This window comes from Penicillium vulpinum (assembly GCF_028829585.1).
Source record: "Penicillium vulpinum strain IBT 29486 chromosome Unknown utg000002l_segment0_segment0, whole genome shotgun sequence".
In the NCBI taxonomy this organism is placed as follows: domain Eukaryota; kingdom Fungi; phylum Ascomycota; class Eurotiomycetes; order Eurotiales; family Aspergillaceae; genus Penicillium; species Penicillium vulpinum.
This window is the reverse complement of record NW_026643242.1, coordinates 3944565-3958717: the sequence shown is the minus strand read 5'-3', so window position 1 is coordinate 3958717 and position 14153 is coordinate 3944565. Positions and strand designations below refer to the sequence as shown.

The 14153-nt window shown below is 46.9% G+C and overlaps 5 protein-coding genes across 5 annotated transcripts; 3 read left to right on the top strand and 2 right to left on the bottom strand.

The window, feature by feature from the left end:
• Positions 1 to 859: 859 nt before the first annotated feature.
• Positions 860 to 2414, top strand: N7479_004541 (uncharacterized protein; the record flags this gene model as incomplete). Its single annotated transcript, XM_057252238.1, has 2 exons — positions 860 to 1719; positions 1793 to 2414. The coding sequence occupies 2 exons, from the start codon at positions 860 to 862 to the stop codon at positions 2412 to 2414; spliced, it is 1482 nt and encodes a 493-aa protein (XP_057111563.1).
• Positions 2415 to 4887: 2473 nt separating this feature from the next.
• Positions 4888 to 7263, bottom strand: N7479_004540 (ankyrin repeat domain-containing DHHC palmitoyltransferase family protein; the record flags this gene model as incomplete). Its single annotated transcript, XM_057252237.1, has 4 exons — positions 4888 to 5558; positions 5621 to 5733; positions 5784 to 6925; positions 6991 to 7263. The coding sequence occupies 4 exons, from the start codon at positions 7261 to 7263 to the stop codon at positions 4888 to 4890; spliced, it is 2199 nt and encodes a 732-aa protein (XP_057111562.1).
• A 670-nt stretch (positions 7264 to 7933) lies between these two features.
• On the bottom strand, positions 7934 to 8461 carry N7479_004539 (uncharacterized protein; the record flags this gene model as incomplete). The annotated part of the gene is made up of 1 exon (XM_057252236.1): positions 7934 to 8461. One exon carries the CDS (start codon positions 8459 to 8461, stop codon positions 7934 to 7936), a length of 528 nt encoding a protein of 175 aa, XP_057111561.1.
• Positions 8462 to 9053: 592 nt separating this feature from the next.
• On the top strand, positions 9054 to 10752 carry N7479_004538 (uncharacterized protein; the record flags this gene model as incomplete). The annotated part of the gene is made up of 4 exons (XM_057252235.1): positions 9054 to 9217; positions 9267 to 9546; positions 9605 to 10075; positions 10141 to 10752. The coding sequence occupies 4 exons, from the start codon at positions 9054 to 9056 to the stop codon at positions 10750 to 10752; spliced, it is 1527 nt and encodes a 508-aa protein (XP_057111560.1).
• A 2490-nt stretch (positions 10753 to 13242) lies between these two features.
• Positions 13243 to 14040, top strand: N7479_004537 (putative cyclin-dependent protein kinase complex component; the record flags this gene model as incomplete). The annotated part of the gene is made up of 1 exon (XM_057252234.1): positions 13243 to 14040. The coding sequence occupies one exon, from the start codon at positions 13243 to 13245 to the stop codon at positions 14038 to 14040; it is 798 nt and encodes a 265-aa protein (XP_057111559.1).
• Between the last annotated feature and the right edge of the window lie 113 nt (positions 14041 to 14153).

Below are 14153 nucleotides of genomic sequence, written 5' to 3'. Positions count from 1 at the left end.
AAATAGCCTCATAATATAATCTCATTGTCACCTCCCCCACTTCTAACGCCCAAGCGTAGGGGGAAAAAAAAAAGCAAAAAGAAAAAGCCAATAAAAGCCAATAAAAAAGACCACTGGATATCGTCCGGAGCAATTTTCCTGACCCCCCACTGTAAAAACGAGTCCAATGCGTTAAGCGGAGTAACAACATGCATGTGTACATGTTAATACTTCGTATACCATCTTTGCTCCGATCCCCAATTTTTCCCGACATCGGCCGTAAGGCCTTCTTCGAGAATTAAGGGAATCAGAGAATCAGTTATGAATGGCTGTGCTCTGACCAAACGTGCGCACGAAGGAAAGCATAGAACCTTTTCTTCTTTTATCTTCCTGCATATATATTTATACAGTAATACGTGTAGAATACAAATTATAGGGATTACTTATTAACCGTGCAATATAACTCTTTAGATTAAAAACAAGAAAACACCCTACAGTGGAGACCCTTCAACTGATTGATAAAAATTTGGGAAAAAAAGAAAGAAAAAAAAATACGCCTCCAGGGAAAATAAGCCAGACTTGGCAAAAAAGCTCAAGCGAGGGCTTCAAAGGGTTTCCGAGGCCTTCAGGAGGATCCACTTGGTCAACTTATCTGATCCGCTTAGATTTCCTCTCCAGAGAGAGGAGAGAGAGAGAGAAAGAGAGAGAGAGAGCATATATAAAGCCTTTATCCTTCCCTGCCCTTTTTTTCCCCTTTTTTTTCCCTTTGAATGGATTTGAAAAGCTTGGAAGCTCCCTCTTGAAGCTCTTGGATTTCCCTTTTCGGTTGTATATATACATACACGTTTTTTTTATTTTTTTTACCTTTACACCTTTAATTATGGAACCTGTAACTCGCAAGTCAGAGCTCTCCTTCCTCAACGACATGGTGCCACGCATCCAACCCCAGTCAGCTCGGTCGCTGTTGCGACCAACTGGTGCTGATGAGATGCACGATCTGCTCTGTGTTGGATTCGGCCCAGCTTCGCTCGCTGTTGGCATTGCCCTGAATGACGCTATGGACCCCGCTCTCGGTGCCTCGAAGAACCCCAACTTCAAGCCCAAGGTTTGCTTCCTAGAGAAGCAGAACCAGTTCGCCTGGCACTCTGGTATGCTGGTCCCGGGTTCGCGCATGCAGATTTCCTTCATGAAGGATCTCGCTACTATGCGTGATCCCCGGAGCAGCTTCACTTTCCTCAATTACCTGCACCACAAGAATCGTCTCGTCCACTTCACCAACCTGGGTACTTTCCTGCCTGCCCGTATGGAGTTTGAGGACTACATGCGCTGGTGTGCCCAGCGCTTTGCCAATGTCGTCAACTACGGCGAGGAGGTCGTCGAAGTTGTCCCCGGTCCCACTAATGCCCGGGGCGTCGTCGAATTCTTTACTGTTGTCTCACGCAACACTGGTACTGGCGAGATCTCCACCCGCAACTCCCGCAAGGTCGTCATTGCCCTCGGTGGCAAGGCTAAGATGCCTCCTGGTTTCCCCCAGGATCCCCGCATCATGCACTCCTCCAAGTACTGCACTCATCTACCTCAGATGCTGAACGACGATATGGCCCCTTACAACATTGCCGTCGTCGGCAGTGGTCAAAGTGCCGCTGAGATCTACCACGATCTGCACCGTCGCTACCCCAATTCGCGTACCACGCTCATTCTCCGTGATACCGCTTTGCGTCCCAGTGATGACTCTCCCTTGTACGTTTTCCTATACACCTCCAAGCACCATAACCAAGCTAAAATTTTGCTTTTCTCTCTCTCTCTCTTTTAGTGTGAACGAAATCTTCAACCCCGAGCGCGTAGATAAGTTCTACGAGATGAGTGCCGAGGAGCGCAAGAAGCGCATCGCCGCCGAAAAAGCCACCAACTACAGCGTAGTTCGTCTGGAACTGATCGAGTCCATCTACAACGACCTGTATCTGCAGCGCGTGGAGAACCCAGACGAGACACAGTGGCAACAGCGCATCCTCCCCGAGACCAAGGTCGCCCGGATTGAGCACCACGACGCATCGAACCGCATGCGCATCCACGTCAAGTCGGTCAAGAACGAGCACGAGGGCAAGGAAGTTTTGGATGTCGACGCGTTGATGGTCGCAACGGGCTACCTCCGCGATGCACACGAGGGACTCCTCGATAATGTGCGCAGTTTGCGGCCCGCCGGCGCGTCGGCCTGGAACCCCGGCCGTGACTACCGTGTTACGCTCGATGGTGCCAAGGTCAGTGCCCAGGCTGGTATTTGGCTACAGGGTTGCAACGAGCAGACTCACGGTCTGAGTGATTCTTTGCTTTCGGTCCTGGCCGTGCGGGGCGGTGAGATTGTTAGGTCCGTCTTTGCGGATCAGTTGGCTGGCGCTCCTTTGGTGCAGGACACCCGGGTACGCGCTATGCTGTGAAACAAAATGTGACATGATCGTCGTTTTGTGTCTCGGGTTTGCTTTTGGGAAGTGGGCCGAGATTTTTTTTTCAAAAAAAAAATTTTGTCCGGCGAGACAGCTCTCGATGATTCCCCCCTCCCTTCGCTGTTCTGGGTGAAACATTTAGACATCCTGTGTATTTAGATTTGGTTTTTTTTTTACTTTTCTTTTTCTCTATGCGTTAATGATGAGCATGTTCAATGATTTCCTTCAATTTCTTTTCTCCCAAGTCCCACAATACCGATCGGTCTTAAACAGATCTTCAGACACGATCATCTTCATGTACTTCTGGCCAGGTAACAAGTACCATAGCATGTCCAGACCTGTAAGTGGAGCAAAACCGGTGTACACTGTCCGATAATTTGTACGGTAAAAACAAGTGCGGGACAAAATAATGAAAATCGAAAAATCGAAACTCGTCAAGTTGGCGCTGATCGGTGCTGATCTCAATCCTAGAAATATCTACGGAGTACTCCGTCATTTTTTTTTTTTTTGCACTATTACAGGTTCGTGTCGATTTGCCTCTCTTAACTTTTTTTTGTATTGATTTTCTACTAGGGGATAAACACGAATTCCTCCTAAAAGGTGAAAAAAACATCAAATCAGATAAAGGCAAGTGGGTCCTGCATGGATCAGATAACTTGAAATTTTTTTTTATCTGATCAGATAACCCGGCAGTTCTTTTTTATTCTTTTTCTTTTCTTTCTTTTCTGTGGTATATTATATATGTATTATTAATTTTTTTTATAAAAGAAATGGTATTGAGCTTGACCGTAACTTCTTCTCTTCATATGTACAGGGTATGTACATTATACAATGCACAATGAGAGTTCCCAGTTCCGCACTAAGTAAAAGTGGCTTCCTAGAGCTCCATCACCTGCCTAGTCGAGTCATTAGCGAAATGGAGTTTGCATACACTGTTATAATTTGGTATTTTGTATTGTACACAGTAAACTTGTAATACTGTAGAAATTTGATTCTTTATAGTATTCCTTTTATTCGGAAACCGCACTTCCGTTTATGAATTGTACGATATACCATATAAAACATACAATATATGTAAAATAAAGTTACAGCACAGGGAGATCCTGCATCCTTTCCCTCTGAAGAAGCTAGCATATATACCTAAATTGTTTAATTTATATGTTGTATTCTGCCACAAAAGACCACATAACATCCGTTGCGCATGCCTCGTATTTGTCTCCATAGGCCCATAGACTAGGTCGGTACCCGAGAGATTAGATCTTCCCCAATTTCCCATTGGGTTTCGGCTGTTTCTTCCCGCGATATCGGATGTGTCTAGAGTGGGAATTACTACTCCATACTTGCAGTCTCTGAGTCCCTCGTGGCCCTGTCGTTCGTCTCCCTACCGAGGTAGGTTTCAGATCGGGGGGTCTTTGACTCGGACTTGTTTCGGGATTCACCATTGAAACCCCTTGAATGGATCCTATATGTTATAATACATATATGTATATCATTGTATCCATATATTGCCTATTCGGTATCGTTTCTAGGGAGGTATAGGAAGATAACGGCCCTACCACAGTACACAGTACCTCGTGTAATCAGCCAAGAAACCAAGCTATTCTAATCGTTGACCGCTATATCAAAGTTGAAGACAATCGAGGAATATCAGGCCACACTGGACCCTCGGCCGTTAACATTCCTGGTCCCTGAGAGGCTGCAGCCTTGCAGCCAAGTTGCACATCCGGTGGAGTCATTACTTCCGGTATTCCCCCTTGGCGGGATCGCAAAGCTACAGAAGTACCTTGCCGCCTACTCCGCAGTGTGCGCTGGCATATGCACCTCCCAGATGCTCCCATATGCAGGTACGTTATACCCGCGTAATGCGTAATGTAAAGCATGCAACATAAACATGTCAATACATATCGTATGTACCTGGACCCAGACCTACTCAGACGCACCAATCGGCCCGTTCAGACAGGATAGGACTGTCCTTCCTAAGTAGGGATCTTTCTAGAAACCCCGAAGGAAAGGTCCAGAACTCGGTCATTATGCAGTGTTTTGATGGCTAGCTGCAGGGCCAAGGGAAAACCGATTTGATCTTATCTGATTGAAACTGTGGAGAGACCTAAGGGCCGAGGGAGCTTGGACCCTAAGTGGGCGTCATACATATATATATTGTATATATAAGTATACACGATGGTCACTAGAGTCAGAGTGGTTAATACTGGTTCCTATTGCTACTCAAAGAGCCCAAGTCATATCCCATAATAATATTATAGTAAAAAGAACCTTGGGATCATTAATTTCTAACGTCAACTGTACAGGGTCCTTTCTAAATGCAAATTGCAAACATTTGGTCATGCCACGTGCCCCCGGTAATGCAAACACCGCGCTGATTTTGCATAATAAAACACAGGGTAGAAGGATATCAATGCAGAATCTGGAATCGAAAACAAATGCAAACACGCTTAGATCTTGGATCAGTTTACACCATGCGTTCCGGGTCATCCCCAGCAACGCTACGGTAGCCAGATCCCTCACCGGACCGGTTGCCAGTGTGCATGCGCATTGGGGTTTCGTACATATCGTGATAGTTGATCACCTCACCGCCGAGCATCGCCGCCCCAGTCTGGCGCTTGCCAAAGAGCGGAGCCGGGTCACACCAAAAGTCGCGGCAGTTGGTGACGACACCGCGGGAGAAGGGGTTTCGGGGGCGAGCCGTCTGGGGCCCGTCGCGGAGACCGTCTTTAGCAGTTGTCCAAAAAGCGTCGACTCCGAGGAGAGACGACCACTGCTGAATGCAGCCACGTTTCCGTCGGGGTTCGGGAAGACCGCGGAGGGCTGGATTGGGTCCTTGTCCGGAAGCTGAAAGACTAGCAGCTTCCATCGACGTGGTTCCGGCGGCCATGGCTGATGCAAAGGCTTGGGAGCTTGGGTAGGACCGATCTATGTGGTGGCCTCGCATGTTCTCGTAGGTTGTCTGGTTGCGAGAGATCTGGACGAGCTGAACGGCGCACAGCATCGTGACCCAGACCAGCTGGAGGGTGATCCACACATTAAGAACCAGAGTGAAGGGGTCACGAGAGGCATAGTCACACAAGGCATCGTTGATGACATTGCAAGTAGCATTGGTAGGAGCGGGCAGAGAATTAATATCTGCATTATGTTAGTTGACTGATTCAATGCAATCTTTTGCCTCCCCACTAAGTAGTACTCACAGGCAATAGTCAGCTGCACAAACAAAATGATGCCAACCTCAAGGGAGACTATGTAAAGAACAAAATGGCGGAGGTTATTCACTCCAACACAGTTATCAATCCAAGGGCAATGGCTATTCAAAAATTAGTGGTCAGACCATGAGAACTCTCTCAAGATACATACTGATCATGTTTTGCAACGCAGCGCCCACAACGCCGACAGTGCCTGCTTCGCAGTGGCTTTCTTGCCATACAAGGAATGCAGAAATTCTCTTCGTCGAATTTCCACTGCTCGAACAGTTGCTTAACAATCTCTCTCTGCTGGTTTCTGCTGCTCACTTTCGGAACATAACCGGGGTCCTGGACCATGGCGAGAATGTAGAAATAAGCAGTCAAGCAGAAGAAGACCGCGAACAAGATGTTCAGAATCGGAGACGATAAATAGGTTGCTGGCAGCACCTTGAAAGCATAGCGGAAGCCAACCCAGAACAACGTGCCTGCAAAGACACCAGCTAGATAGGGTGTTTTGTGCAGAACTCGATATTCCATAGGCCCCTTGTTCGCAAATTGTTGTGCAACGTACTGCATCCCGAAGACTGTCACCAACACGAGGGGCACAGCAACGAAAATCGCCAGGTTACTGAGCATCCAGATGGCCACCAGGAGAATTAAGAAAGGCCAGAGGAAGAAGAACTTGGACATGATGCTCTTGTTGCGGACGAAGTTGGAAAGGCCCAGGGGCACCACTTTTTGGGTGCCATCCGGTCCGAAGCCGCATTCGCTGAGCGAGCGGTACCAAACTCGTAGGGTGTTCATTTCCTGAGCCACAGTTGCAGGTGATTTTCCATCGCGGGTCTTTGCGAAGCGGTCAGTGCCGTATTCAAGCAATTTCAAGACACAAGGCATCGAGCCCTTAACCAGTGCCCAATGAAGTGGCGTCAAGCCACCTTCGTCCACGGCGTTTGCATTGGCACCCCATCGCAGGAACAAGTCCACACAGGCCGGATATCCTTTGTATGCAGCCCACATCAGTCCGGTATGCCCTTGTTGGTCGACAACGTCCACGGGGATCTCCTGGTGTAGAAGCAGCACGACTAGAAATGCATTGCCATCAATGGTCGCAAGGTGTAAGATGTTGTATCCTTGGACGTCCGTCAGGAGAGGATCCCCTCCATTCTGGAGCAATAGGTTCACAATATAATAATGACACCGTTGTGCAGCCCACATGGCTGGTGTTGCCACCGATTCTCCTCCTTTGGCGTTGACATCGGCTCCAGAGTCGATCAGGAATTTACACATCGCATATTGATTGTTTATTGCTGCCCACTAGAAAGAGAAAATGCGGTCAGTAAACAGATTCCTGCTGTATGTTGCGCTGGGTTGAAACGAACATGCAGTGGTGTAATCCCCTCCTCATCGCGGTGGTTTGCGGTGAACTTTTTGGCCGTGAACAATTTCTGCATAGTGCCAATCTCCCCCATCCGAGCCAACTGCATCACATCCTCCCCCAGAGGAATTGAGCCTTTGGGGGGATCAGGGCGCAAGCTCTTCATCTCCACATCGTTTGGAGGAGTGGGTGTCCCGTTGCCATTTGAGGTGGAGGTGGAGCCGGAGGTCTGGCCTGGGCTGGGGCCCCGGGATTCTGGAGAGGTTTTGGTAGACATTTTAGGTTGTCTACCGTTAGATATGTATTGAATATGTATCGAATGCCACTCGGAGGCTGGGGAAGGAGACTCGATTCAAGAACTGGATTGTTTTGGGATGGTAGTCTAAAGGAACATTTCAGTTCCGTTGCCGGCGCATTCACTGAGTTAGAAATTTTCAAGAGATGCTTCGAGAGTGTAAAGGACGGAGGTAAATGGTAAATGGTAAATGGTAAACAGATTGGTGAGGGTTGGAAAGTCGAAAAGGCGGAGATTTGCGGAGACGCTAGAGAGTCACGTCGCAGCGCTGGGAGGTAGACCCTGTTATATTATATATTCTGTACTTGGTACTTGAAGAAATAGACAGTTTAGTATAATTTCTATTTTCTACATTTCTATTCCAACGTGTTTGATCCTTTTTTTGTTGACCTGATTACTCAGCCACAGGCAGCCGCATTTGAGTTCTCGGTCCTTTTGCTCTGAATCTGCCGAGTATTTATATATATGTACGATGTATACTCCGTAGTATTCCCAGGTGAGGTTGTCAGTGGCTATGTTGTATACATATATAAAGCCATGATTGGCTTTCAAACTATACTCTATCTTGATTTAAACTTAACTCATCTTATTCTTTTCTTCAGTGCGATATCAGAGAAATAATATTGAGCTATAAAACAAGTTAGAAACCAAATCAAGCATTACCGGCATGAGGGCAATTGGGACCATGCTCCGATGTGCGATTCATGCGAGTCCACAGGCCAAAAAGAAGTGCAGATCTACCATCATCCGGTCCCTGGGACTTAATCTGCCATCTACGATCTTCGTCCTTGGCCATGTGATCAAAGCCCCGCGCAAACTCGTCCTCTTCACGATGGCCATCCAGAGTGACTCGTCCTACCTGCATAGCCAGCATATTGAGCATCTTCAGAACTGTTAGAGGGAGCTGCCCGTCCTGGACAGTGAACATCTCAGCGACTTCTGCAATAACAAATGAGAGTTTGCAACAATGGTCCGAAAAACAGCTGCAAGTCAGCTTGGGGTCATTCACACTCTCCGTCCAACCAGAGAGTGTGTTGGCTATACGATGAAGCTCGGTCTGGATTGCAGCAACATCCTGACCTGACATATCTCCGGCAGCCAGCTCCTGGATATATGCGACGAAATCATTTCGCGAGTAGGCGAAAGATTCTCGCGCGACCTGCATAGCTGTTGCGTCCATAATGATACGTGATATTTAGCACAGGAGATACTTACTGAATACAGTGTTGAGGCGTGCAAATAGAAATAGTTAGTTAGATAGCTCGAGTCGATGGTGGTATGTATCTAAACCCCCAGGCAATGAACCTTATATACTCGATAATTCAATCTTCAATTTTTGCTGGCTTCTGGCATGTTCTTTGTCCATAGATAAAAAATGGGTGAAAGATATAGAGCCATCGGGTTTGAATAAAGAGCACAATAGAGGTTCTTTCAAGGCAATATCAATCGCTTTATATGTCTAATTATGTAGCCTATAGTTATCTCCTATGTTGTATATGACTCGATCTAAATATATATATGTTTCTGTAGCTTCTCCTGAAAGTTGTTCATGGTATAGATAAATCGTCCAAATCAAAGTGCTATATATATACGGAGTACATAGACATCAAATACAGTAATTATGTCTCTTCCCCAATTATAAACCAGAAATATATTCAGGACCTTGAATGTCGTGATCGACAAAGAACTTATGTTGTAAAGAGAAACTCGGAGCTCCACTCTCGGAGCTTTCTTGTCTGTGTCTCCGCACCACGAACCCCTCAAAAACAACAATGGAAGACACTTTGACCGACAAGCTCATATCAATTTTCAAGGATCGAGATATCCCAGCTAAGTGGGAGGTGATTGAGTCGGTATTTGAGGATGACAGGAATGCTCAATGGGCGTCTAAGCATCTCCGCCCTGACACTCTATTATCAAAAGACGAGCTCGCGTTGTATGTCTCATCTCTATCCCATTTACAAAACAGAACTAACTGGAGATAGATATCTTAAGCTCAAAAACTCCGGTGCTCTTCAACCTATTCTCCGCAACCCAGACCTCAGCGCGACGCGGCCTATCCTCGAAGAGGAACTCCGCCACACGATCGAGTCCCTCGAAGCCTCAACAGCAACAATCCAAAAACAGACTGAGACTCTGAAGCTCCAATTTGCAAGCCTAAACAAGCGATTGGACCTGGAAAACAATGTGAAGCAGCAGCGGAGCCGGGATATCGCTCGGCTGCAAAAGAAACATGAAGCGGGGAGGCAAAATACTACAACGGCGGTAGGAGCATGTCCATCCCAATAAATCGTCGTGTGTTGCTAATTTTGGCTATATATAGGCAATTGAGCTTGCCGATGGATTGGAGACTGATCTAAGAACCGCGACGGAAAAGTCAGGCGCAGAAAGCAAGAGAATCCTCGCTTCTCTGTCTACCCGGTTAAAGCAAGACGACAAGGCTCTCGCGAGTCTAGAAACGCTCATGTGCAGTATTAAGTATCGTGGGAATGATGCATCTACGATCAAACGTACGAACCATCTCAGTGTGATGTTGTCGGACTACGTGGCAGAGGAAATACACTACCGCCTGGATCGACTATATCTGGAAACAATACATGCGGGGGGCTCAAACCATGACGCTATAGATATGGCAACGAGCACTGCTCTCGAGGAAGAATTAGAGTCTCTGTATCCAGAGATCGAAATCTTGGCAGAAATGTCGACCAGACAGCAGTTCCACGAGCCTGTCCTCCGTGAACTCCAGAATGAGCATGATCAGCTTCGAGTGGCATCGCATGAGAAAGTAGAACAGGTATGAGGCTCCGCTTTGACAGTTCAATTGATCAGCAATGAACTGAGTCATAACTTTTACTCTAGGCACTCGACATGTTGATCGAGATGACTTTGTCAAAGCAAGATCTTACAAACCAACTCGGGGTCCGGGAATCGTCTTCTGAACTGTTAGAACAGTTAGCTGTACTATACCAATCCGAAGCAGGCAGCGAACTTATCGCACAGGCGTCATCCCGACGAGAGTCTCTCCGACGGCGATCGTTACAGCCAGGCCTCCTTCTTGTCACCCGCACGCCCGGTGCGCCTGTAATTGCCCAGCCATCACTCGAACGACTTCTGAGGCGTGTTGGTGTACCACCAGGATCGATCCTTCACCCGCGCGAGAATAGAGGAGTTGACGACCTCCATGAGAAACGATATCACATTTCCGAAACACTTCATAGCCTCAATATAGCAAGGGACGCTCCTCTCGTGACTCACTTAGCGCCGTTGGATAACGCATATCAGCTTCTTCGTTGCTCATTGCACGCCAACTCTCACCGTGAAACATCATTGCGTGATTCTTTAGAGGAGTCAACACTCTTGGGCCTCGAGAAAGAACTCGCAAGTCTTCAAAATGGGGTCCAGAAGCTCAATTTGGATGTTCTCCACCAGCGTGATAGTAATCAGGATAGATTAATTGAGCAGTGGACATAGGAATCGTGGCGAAGCTTTGCTATCCGAGCCTTTTTTTCCCCTTCAGGATTCTGTTGTTTTTATGGATCTACGCGTTCATGCATGATAATTCGTCTGATCTTGTAGTCAAAGATGCCAATGGTTGGTTCTTAATCGCCGTTGGTTCGTTTTAGCGCCAAAGTGGCTCGAACTCTGATTTGACGCCCAGTGGTGTGTGGCTGAAGGGATCCTTTGAGATGATTTAACACCGCTGAATAACAATATTGCGCAGTCAATATTTTAGGCAGTGATGTCAGCTATATAGGGTATTGGATATTCTTCTCCGAAAAGTTGTGTTGGTTATGTTATGGACAATAACAGGTGCAATGTTGTGTATCTTGACGCTACACGTGCTCTTCAACTCGGCGCCTCACTTGGAAGTCCCCTGCTAGTCACACTATATCACTTCTTCATATCACCTCTTTTTAGAGATGAACCTCCAACTTCGCATTTCTGGTGTGATGGAAGAAGTTGAACCCTGTTATTTTCTCGGATTTCTAGATTATATCAGGCAACTGGTCTTCAATTACGCTGACTTGTTGAATTGCGCCCTAGTGACCTCAAGTCTGTATCAACCATTGGAGAGAGAGAGAATATTGAATATTAACATTTAATAACTTCATTATAGATCTCCTCTTAGAGAGGGGACGTTGCCTTCGAATCCCTGTTGTCGAATATAAAATCAAGTCGATATCTCGCCACAAAGCTCTTTGTTTGCAATCCATACCAAACCATCTAGCTTTGTCAAATCTTCTCCTTTGTTCCGAGCCAAATATATCACTACTTCTCTATAAGGAACCATTGTCATGTCGTCTTGCACGAACTGTGTATGGCAATTCGCCCGCACCGCTATTACCGACGAAGTTCGTGGAGTTCCATCCTTTATTTTTTATATATTCCTTCAACAACACCTTTTTTCGAGGGCTTCTTTGTTTCCAGACGCATTGTTCAAGGATCATTTATTATCACTCTATTGCCCTCAGGTTATCCTCGGATTCCACTGAGTATCGAGAACAGGAAACTAACTTAAGATAGAGCACACAGAGTCGCATTTATCTACAGTCGACAAATATGAAGTCCCGACCTTCCTCTTTTTACAGGTCAGAACCTATTTCTTGGGCTCAGGCCCAGGGACACAGCTACCCTAGTTCCCGGTATGCACCGCCAACCTATGAACCGCTTCCCAGGCTCTTTGTGGTCAATCCCCCGGACTATGAAATGGCCTCTGGTTTTGCTAGAAGAAGATATGATTCAAACTTGCGGGAATCGATCAACTTAGAAACACGGACGCCTCGTTACCGAGCACCCAAAAAAGTTCGGTTCGATGACTCGCATTACGAGTACGAGATTACATACTCTTCAGATGCTTCCTCGAAAGGCCCTCGGTCCCAGAATACTCGAGTCCCAAACCTCGATGTGTATTACGAAACAAGAGTACCGGATGTCATTCGATGTGGATTGCATACAATGTCGAAATCAGCACGGTATGCCCACAGACGATCTAGGTACTAGAGCCGAGCATTTTGGTCGCTCCGGCTGTTTCTAGCTTTACTGGCAATCTACAATACGAATCATACTGTTGAGAGCCTGCTAGAATTGGTATATAAGACTTGTGCGGGGATCGGGGGTTTTTGATGTTTTTTTTTTGTATCACGGAGTTGGGTTGGATATATGATTAGGGGGTTTGGGTGGTTTTTGTTTTTGAAAGGGATCGGCTTTGAGCCCATTTCGATGTCGTCGTACAGGAACTGTGTACGGCAATTCGCCCGGGCTTAAAATAGGTGATTCCGTTCAATATGTGCGGTGGCGTCTGTCTTGTGCCAGGAACTACTCCGTAGAGCAACTGAATCTGTAGGCCTGACCCCTAGAAGCAGATTCTGATCTGTAAACCGGGGAAGAACTGAACCTCATATTTGTCAACTGGATATATGTGTCACGCAGTGTGCTCTATTTTGGGGTGGTTTTTATTTTGGAAATAAATGTTGTGATGTGTACTCCGTACTCCGTACGTATAAAATAATAACAGATCAAAGATTAAGGTCACATGTGCCAACTTTCTTATCTCCCCCTTCTTTTTCTCCTTGTCTCTATTTGGGATTTCAATTCAGTCTACGGAGTAATTCGATATTGATCTCTTGGGTTCATAGTGAGTTTAATTTATCGGAAATTAATGATCAGCATCTCATTACATATAGAACTCCAAACAACTTACCACTCTCACCCCACTATACAACTCTATAAAGAGGCAACCCCGGTCATATCGCCTCAACTCTCTCCCTTTCTCTCCTCCATCGAACCCAAGATCCGCCGCAAAGAGAGCTTAAGTCCCAACAGAGGCCAGAAACCACTCATTGGAAAATGAGATACCCAGCCGGGGAGCCACCATCCACCTCAAGGTCCAGGTGCGCTCTACTCGCAACCCCCTACCAAGCCCGCGCCTGCGCGTGGCAGTGAAAACAACCCACGCGCACCATGGCCACTGCTGTGACACAAACTACAACCATGTCCGTCTCCCAAGACGCGCTTTCCAACCCAAACGCAAACTCCGCGCCAACCATGCTGAAACTCGGCTCGCCGCTGGTCAATATTGACTCTCACCAGTCCGACGACGATCCTGATTCGTCGCAGACCCCCGCCGCCGTGTTTGATATTTCGCCCGAGGCTGCATTACACTTGCTTTGTTTGAATATTGAGCGGCTAGGCGCTTACTTTGCTCAGAAACCCGTCGGCACTGATGAGCTGCACGCGCACGGCTCCACGTCTCGGGCTTATAATACCCCTGGTGAGGATGAGCTCAAGGTGAAAACTGTCGGGTTACATGTTAAGGACTCGGGTGATCATGCTGACCCTGTGAGGGCGACGGAAGATGCGATTCAAATGGCGATCTTGGCGAAGAAGTTTCTATCAAAGAAGGTGCCGCCGGTTCCCTTGAACGAGTATCTGCTTCGTTTGCATAGGTACTGTCCTATGTCTACGGCGGTCTATCTCGCAGCTAGCGTATATATATCCAAGATGACGCTGGTCGAGAATGTGTTGATGGTTTTGCCGAAGAATATGCACAGGCTTGTACTTGCTGGTGTTTGGGTTGCCTCAAAGGCTCTGGAGGACTTGAGCTATCCGCATAGCCGGGTTGCAAAGGTCGGTGGAGTCACTGAGCAAGAACTGTCGAAACTCGAAATCAGCTTTTGTTTTCTGGCCGACTTTGAGCTGCGTGTTGACGCGCATATGTTGATGAACGAAGCTTTGCGCTCTCAGACTACCCTAGAATAACACCCAGTCGGATCACATTATGTTTTGTCTCATATGAGGTCATATTACATTATGTGGCCTTATCTGACTAGTTAGGTGCTGTCTGATATTCAGACAGCTATTTACTTATTTAC